General features: G+C 31.8%; 1 protein-coding gene across 2 annotated transcripts; it reads right to left on the minus strand.

The window, feature by feature from the left end:
• Positions 1–901: 901 nt before the first annotated feature.
• On the minus strand, positions 902–6,949 carry LOC105292745 (dynactin-associated protein-like). 2 transcript variants are annotated; one of them, XM_011361129.2, is made up of 4 exons: positions 6,807–6,949; positions 6,490–6,597; positions 4,135–4,215; positions 902–3,259 (listed from the first exon to the last, which is right to left on the minus strand). In XM_011361129.2, the coding sequence occupies exons 2-4, from the start codon at positions 6,544–6,546 to the stop codon at positions 2,924–2,926; spliced, it is 474 nt and encodes a 157-aa protein (XP_011359431.1). In that variant the 5' UTR covers positions 6,547–6,597; positions 6,807–6,949; the 3' UTR covers positions 902–2,923. The 2 variants fall into 2 exon arrangements, with proteins under 2 accessions (XP_011359431.1, XP_011359429.1); XM_011361127.1 differs by lacking the exon at positions 6,807–6,949 and having other exon boundaries at positions 6,490–6,800.
• Positions 6,950–8,693: the final 1,744 nt, after the last annotated feature.

The following is an 8,693-nucleotide window of genomic DNA, read 5'->3' on the forward strand; positions in this document are numbered from 1 at the left end:
TGATTTTAAAAAGAAATTGGTTAATGTTAAGGACCATTTTGAAGGACAAAGAGAGACTTCTACAAAACTTAGAAAATGCTCTTATGATGCCATGACAAAAGTCAGTGAGAGAGGTGACAAACTAGAAGAAACGTATTTGACTTCAGTATACACCAATATTAGATACCTACCATTGTAATGGCAATTAATGAGAAGCTTGGGGAGTTATTGAAAAACTTAAAGACTAAGCAGGTGAAACATCACAAATAATTTGTTTCAAAGTACAGATGCTTCCAAAATTCAAAAAGCCTTTGAAACTGCACAATATCAAAGTGAGCAGCTTAAATAGCATATCTTCTAAAAAGGTTTTCTAAAAAATTTGTGAACATCATCATGGAGCAGGGTTAGCTATAACAGCAGATTTTTTTGTATAGATAAATGGACTTGGGAAATTTGGGAAACAAAATGCCCAGTGGAATATTTTTTTAGTAAAGCATCCAAAGAAGTGAATTACACTCATAGTAGGCAAGGTGTGTGTGAAAAGTTAACATTTTAATTCTACATGAATTACTTTGCATTTAAGAATGGGCTCACAAAAGTCTTTGTAGAAGATGTTTTAAATAGAGAAGCTTCCTGACTGATTTAAAATATATTACCATTATTCAAATATGGTGGATAATTTTTTTAAATAATAAGTATTAGAACATGTGTATGATTTTAATATTTTCTGAATAAATTATTAAAACTGGATGATTACTTATTTATTGAATATGCATACCTCACTTAGTATTTTAATAGTACTTACTCAAATTTTTGTTCGTTATGTATTTTAACTTGTGAAGATATTTTCCATAGCTCTGTTTACTATTTTAATGTTTTATTAAACAATAAAAATCTAAAGCAAAAAAAAAAAATCCAAGAGCTCATTTACATCTCTATTTTACAAAGTACAAAAGCCAGATGGCCTCACATTACCTTAGTCACAATATCCTCCAAATGAATAATCGTAGTTTAGAGATTAAACAAAATGTCAAATATTAATAATTTCCTCCAAAATTAACACAGGAAATTCATTGCTAAGTGAAGATTCTTTTTAAACACAAAGAAACTATCCTTCCTGTGTTACGAAACTGTATTCTATATTATGTCTAAAAGTCAAGGAAGAAAACAACATCTCTTATCAAACATCTAGTTACTTAGGATGGTTTCTAAAATACAAAATTTTTTAAAAATTTTTGTGAGCATTAAATTTACTTTAACTCTTTTTTCTAAAGTTTTTATTACTTTTATATCACAAGGCTGAGTTTAAATCATATAAGGAAGCACATTTTCACCTAGTGAATTTAATCTTTCTTCTTCATAAGCATTTAAATCAAAAATACAGAAATAAATTGATTTAAAACTATACTGAGAAAAAAGTATATGCACACTTACTCTCTTTCGTTTATTAATCTTATCTAGAACTTTATGAAATTTTTTTTCTAAAATTTATAAATACCTTTCATCATTTTTAAATTTTATTGCCAAATAATGTTTGTGTTATAAAAAATTACTCTTTAAAGACTCAAATTTTTACATTCCACACTGTCTGAGAAATAATACTAGCTGCTCATAAATAATAACTATTCAGTGAATGACCACATTTCTAATTTTATTTGCACTGCCTAAATATCCAGTAAGGCTTCAAGGTTATGCTAATTTACATGGCTTATTATTGACTGCAGCAAATCAACCTAGAATTATATAGAACATGAAATATTTTACTTTAGGAAATCTTGAAAAACAAAGCAACACATTTGGAAACTAATGGTGTGCCAAAGAGAATCGGAAGTTGTAAGCTGGAGATTCAGGCTCAAGCGACAACTCATTGTGTCCAAGTCTTTGACTAGGAGCCCTGCCCCCTGCTCTGGGACATTTTTCCCTTTTGTGGAGTTTGGAGGTTGAGGGTGGAGTGGGCAGCTTACTTTAACTCTAAAGTGTTTTCCTGATTGAAATGTTTATGCTTTTACTAAGTATCAAACACTCAGAATATAAGTAATATTGAACAAGAGTCTGTGTTTCATAGAAAATTATAAGCAATGTGCTCTCAAAGTTATAGTTTAAAGTATAAAACAATTTAAAAATTCAAATTTTATAAGTAGTAGTTTATAGTACTTTAGAGATTAAGCAAAATATCAAATATGGAAAATAATATTGATAATGTTGGTAAAAAAGTACAAATATATAAAGATATATCACTTGTTACATTCGAAATGATTGCTTTTGATTTTAAGTCTATTAAACCCCTTAGCCCTCTCCTTTTCTGTTTTAATTATATCTACTTAAACCTAAACATTCACCCTTTTCCAACTTTGAGCCCTTCTCTGAAATCTTCCTTAATTATTTCTGTCTTAACCGATCTCCCTTCTTTTCTGAATTCCCCAATAAGAAAAATACTTCTGTAAGATGAATAGGTGTTTAATAATTTGTGCACATCAACCGCTTTGAACATTTTCTTCTTTCCCTACTGAAATGCAAATGCTGAAAATAGATTGGGGAATAATCAACAACGGATGGTAAATACTGACTTAAAGACCAGCACACAGGGAGCTATCTAGAGCAGGGTCTACATGACAGCCTCTTCAGCAGTGGAAATCTTCATTAGTGATAAATGAGATTGACTGAACATGAGAGACAAAGAAAAAACTCTGAGTCTCAGCCTGGATGAGTCAACCAGGCTCAGCTGACATTTTTCTTTTTCGATCATTTGAACATTGACATGCCCAAGACTGAATCATCACCATATGGGAATCCAGCAAATGATTGAGTAAGAAGGGCAAGATCTCATGAAGTCAAATATTTTAGAATCTCATGGCAACAAGGACAGAACAAGTTGGACATGCTTCCTTCAGGGTATGAGTGTTGATCCAATTTGAAGAGGGCTGAGGGCTCAAAAATATTGTTATTAATCTTCAATGATAACTTCGTGTTCCTCTGTGGTTTTAGTCATCTCCATGGTAGATGGAGGCACTGTGGTAGGGGAGCTTTTGTTCGTCACAGAGATAGAAGGCAGGGTACCCTGAGATCCAGGCAGGGACGATGAAGCAGGAGACGGGGTAAAACCAGGGATGCAGGTGACATGACTGGACTTTCCATCTGCATGAATGATGATGGTGGTACCGGTGGTGGGCTTGCCAAAGTGGACAAAATATAAGACCAGAACAATGAGGGCTGTAGCAATTAGACAGGCCAACAGACACACCAGAAATGTTTTCCAGAGTGACCGTGGTTTTGCTGTAACCTGCAAAGTATTATAATAAATGGATATTTCAAATTACATAGTGGCAAGTTAGGTAAATAATTACAACTAGGATAAGACTAACCTTTTTCATTACTCCAAATGCTGTGATTTAAAATACAATATATCAATTCTCTCTCTCTCTCTCCTCTCTCTCTCTCTCTCTCTCTCTCTCTCTCTCTCTCTCTCTCTCTCTCACACACACACACTCACACGCACACACACACACATACACCCCTTGTCCACAAGTGCATGAGGGCAAAATATCCCCTCTTAGTTACCCCTTCATACTAAAGCAATAAGGTCTCATCTCAAATGCACATAAATTCCCTCAGAGACATATTGTTATTAGCAACTACTAACATTGCAGTATAAATTAAATTATCTAATTAGTCCTCATGGGTAGAAAAATAATGACTAGACATAGCAAAACATTTAGATTGGTTATCTTTGGGTGATGAAAAATTGCAGGTATTCTTTTGCTCACTGTTATTTGCTGTTTTCACATTACATATTGAGATTTTATAATCAGAAAACTATTTATTAAATATATTCTAATCTATTAAACATAAATAAAAGGCTTTCTTTGAGCTCAGAAAGACATTAAAATAGAAAATCTCTGGCACGGATGGGATCTTAAAGGAATAGGATACAGCGCTGGTAAACAGTTGGGGGCTGCGGGTTCTAGGCATTGCCCAGAGATTGTGGAGTGGCAGCTCAGAAGAAATGTAGAGTAGCCAAAGGTGTGTGGCTGGTGAGAGGTTCAGGAGGACTAGAGCCCTGCAGAGGGCTGTGGAGCAGGATCCTCCTGTCTCGTTTCTCCATTGCTCCAAAGGATTGCCGAAAACTCCCCACCTCCCCCAGTCCCCAAAGCTTACCAACTGTGGCTGGAAGGTCACATGAGGCAATCTACAATCACAGTGTGTTCCTTCATTTGAACAATACGGATTTCTGGGTAACTGCAGAGAAAGAATTTGAAACAAACAACTAACTCTGATTTTTAAAGATGAGGAAAGCTTATTTTATCCAGAAATATAACCATATAAAATATATTTTAAAAATTCTGTGATTCTGACATGTATTAAATTAGGAGCTAACCAATTCTAGGAGAATCTGAAACTCTAATAATGGTTTAAGGATATGAATTATGCAAATACACTTTTCACATCAAATGATCAGAGAAGAAAAATAGAATGATCATCTCAGCAGATGCTCAAGGACTGTTTAACAAATTTCAGCAATCGGTCTTGACAAAAGCAGACAAAAAATACGAATCTCAAAGAAATAAAAATAAAAGAATAATTCCCAAATGTAGCAAGGAATGTGTACCTCAAAACAATGACCAACATTATATTTAACAGTTAAATATTAGGCACCTTCCTTTAAAGTCAGAAGTGAAGAATGTCTCCTACCACCAATATTAGGTAATTTTTTTAAAGTTCTCATTAATATGTATGAATAAAAGAAATGCGAAAATAAAACTAACATTATTTTCATGAGACATGATTGTATATAAACAGAATCCCATGTGATTTATCAAAATAATAAGAACTCATTAAGTTGATTGATTGTAAAAATATGAAAATATATGTAACAACACTTGTTTTATGTGTGTGTGTATTAGCAACTGCTAATAGGACTTATATAAAGAAAACCATAAAACCTTACTGAGGAACAAAAAGACTTCTTGAATAAATGTCCTCTTATAAAAGTTTCAGTAGTATAAGTTCTTAATTTCCTAAATTTTAATTAAGAGCTTTAGGAAATTTTCTAGAGGAAAAAAAAAAAAATAGGGAAATTGACAAAAACTTCATGTGGGAAAATAAATCAACCAAAACAATAAAATGACATTAAATTAGGGTAGGAGAAAACAGGAAGCAAAATATTGGCAGTGATTTTCTCTGAGAGGGATCATGGGTGGCTATTTTTTCTCTGTAACTTTCTATATTTTCCAAATGTTCCAAAAAAAACCCAAATAATAATTGTAAAATATGTATCTTCTACCCCTTGTTTTGGGAGATATAAGAGGTTGTCCATCAGATTACTAACAAATGGGAAATTCTAATTGTTTCTTTTCATAGTCTCAGAAGTTGATTTTATTCTTTGGGGTATTTTTTTTTAACATAATTTACTAATTATTGACAATGGAATAAACTTATAAATGTTTTTGGCATATGGGGCCATACTATAACTCATATTTAATATATTATGAACAAGACAGAAATATAATGATGTATATAAGATGTTAGAGCAATGACATTGTTCAGTTTGTTCCTTGACATATGAGACATCCTATAAATCAAGGTTATGGTGATGTAGTTATTCAATTCCTAAACTGATCACAAATACAATCTTCAAATTGTAAAGTAGTTCTTATGTCAAACCCTATCTTTGTATTTACTTTGTTTGACCTGGTATTACAACCTCAAGTTAATTATAAAATTTCTTTTTCTTTTTTTAATGTCAAATAAATGTATATTCTTTTTTAAAAAATTATTATTTTATTTTTTTGATGAAATTGGTTAATGAAATACAGTAAGTTTCCGGTATACAGTTTAACAGTAAGGCATATATCTATTGCATTGTAGTCAAGGTTTTTAAAAAGTAGTTTCTTTTAATGAAAAGATTGTATATGAGAAACTTGAGTTCAATTTCTGGCACTGTCACTGGCTCATGGACTCCTAATCTTTTAATTTCTTCACTTGTAAAATGAAGAGTTTTTTTTGAATGACAAATGAGATCCTTTTTATGTTCTAAGAAATAGAATTTTTACATTACTAAAGTAACACATTTTAAGTATAAGTTTTTCCACCATAAGACATTTTTCATTAGTTACTACTTTAAATACAAGGAAGCCAATGAGAATAAATATTTTCATTGGATCAGAATATGTAGATATATAAATGATATTGTTGATACTTGCTATAAACACAACATTTCAAATTGTCTACTCAAATTTTGTCTACTGGTACCTTATAGGTTTTTGATATAAATATCAAAATTTAGGCAAAAATCTAATGCAAAATTCCCAAATGATATGAAAGCACTATTTGGCATACAAAATAACTCTCTCAACACTTATGATTACTGATAATCACATCCTAGATTCCATTCATCCTGTAACAGCAAGCATCAGAACAAATTGCAACTTAATTTTCTTGAAAGGTTAAATGTTAAATGTTAAAAGCAAAAATATTAGACTCAAAAAAGTAAAAGGTATTTATGATATTCACCAGCTCAGCTGTATTTTGTTCGACATCCATAGCAGACTGCTGTTGTTTTCCATCCATTCTGAAGGGGCTGGTTTCTCAAAGGCAACTCCAAAGCGGTCTGTACTCACTCTGTGGATTAGAAGGTGGAAAATACTGGATTTACGTTAAAATAATAACTGTGTATTTATTCCATCCAGATTACGTAAACTAATAATCCTCTATTTTCTGAAAAAAATCTTTCACGTTAAACCCCAAAGTACACAATTTATGCTAATTGGGGGAAAATAAACAGAAAAATTTGCTCCCTTTAAAAACGCCACATAGAAAATTATCTCAACTGTAAGAATGATTCCAGGATTCTGAGCAGATGTAAACCCTTGCCCTCCCATTTCGCAAAACTTATTTAAAATCACAGAAGCTTGATTTCTCACAGATTAGGAATTTCGTTTTTGCTTCTAAAAAGGCCAACAAAGCCACTCCTTAATTATAAATATTACGGAATCCTGTGGTTAAGCAAACAGAAGAATTATGGTGATGACTAATGTCAAAACTGTCCAAAAGTAAGACAATATTGAGATTACTGGATCATGATAAATTTAGGTGAATGGTGACTAAAATCTATTTAAGTCAGTAGCTACATCGAGATGGACAGGGGAAAGAAACTTTATATTGCTTTAGCTAGAGTTAAAAATAAATATAAGAGATAAGTATACTTCAGTAGCTCTTGATTATATAAATCAAGAATTATCCTTGACAGTAAATCTTGTCTGCTTCCAAGGATGTTATATCTTGCTTTAGGCTATGTAATAATTATCACTGTTAGGAATCTTTTGGATGAACGGGAACTGGAAAAAGAACGTCTTTGGTACTTTTCCACTTCTCACGAGGAGAAGTGTACATGATACAGAGTGCAAAGGTGGTTCTTCACATCAGTCTGAGAACTAATGCTTTCTGACTTGTTGACAAAGTGACATGCAGTACAGAATAGAGAAAAAAAGTCTTTAAAGATTCTTTTTAGTCACACATTTCCTGTAGGCCAATGACTTTGGATGGGGCGTGATTAGTGACATCAATTTTAAAAAATATTGATAGACTTACACATATCCTAATTCAAGAGCAGGCATGTTTTCTTGTGTGTAATAGGTATATTCATGAAAAATATGTGTTCCATAACCAAATTCCAAACCTCTGTACTTATTACGCAAACAATAAATGACTTTATGCTTTAAGTCACAGTTAGATTTTTCGTTTTTCTTTTCTTTTTTCTTTTCTTTTTATTTCTTTCTTCTTTCTTTTTTTTTTTTTTCTTGTACCTATGGTAAAAATAAATCCTGTCTCATTAATCTTGTGTTGTTCTGAGTGTATCTGAGTTCACTATCATGTAATAGTTGGACCTTGAGATCTTCAAAATATAATTCTAAACTACTCAGTGATGCTATAAATCTTAGAGTAACAAAAAAAATAATGAAAAAAAGTACCTGAAAAAGTTAGCATCAGGAACCTGGCTTTCCACTTTTTTTCAGTGTAGCCTACTACATTTTATTAGAATGATATATGACCTCTCTAAAGCAAAGGCAAAAGTCAAAAAATGTTCTTCGATCCTTTGAAAAACAATTGCTGGCAAGCTAGAATTCTATGCTCAGCAAAAGTATCTATCAAGTAAAAAGTTAAAATAAGATTATTTAAAGTTATCATCGACAGATGTTCATTAAAAGAAATACAAAAGAGTAGAAAGGAAAGAAATCTCAGTTGGAAGAGTTGAGATGTAAAAAGGAAAGGTTAATTAAGCCAGGAATGTCCATTATGACTCCTGCTCCTCAATATTGTGCTGAAGTTCCTATCCTGGGCAGTAAAATGAGAAATTAATGATATAAAGATGCTAACCTTTTCCTGTTAGGATATAATATGATTACAAACATAGAAATCCAAAGAACCCATAAGCAAACTATTAGAGTCAGCATTTAGCAAGATTAGTGCATACAAAATCAGTAAACAAAAATAATTTAACAAACCAGTTGTATTTTTATACACCCGCAACACATATTGAGAAAACTAAAACTTAAAGAGATATTACTGGAAATTTTCAATATCTAGAAATAAACCTACTAATAGAAGTGTAATACTTTTAATGGAAAATTATGATACTTTATTAAGTAAATCATTAATGAAGACTCAAATAAATATACTGCTGGCAGTATTATAAATTGGTAAGATCATTTGGAAAA

This window comes from Pteropus vampyrus, unplaced genomic scaffold (genome assembly GCF_000151845.1).
Source record: "Pteropus vampyrus isolate Shadow unplaced genomic scaffold, Pvam_2.0 Scaffold62, whole genome shotgun sequence".
Taxonomy (NCBI): domain Eukaryota; kingdom Metazoa; phylum Chordata; class Mammalia; order Chiroptera; family Pteropodidae; genus Pteropus; species Pteropus vampyrus.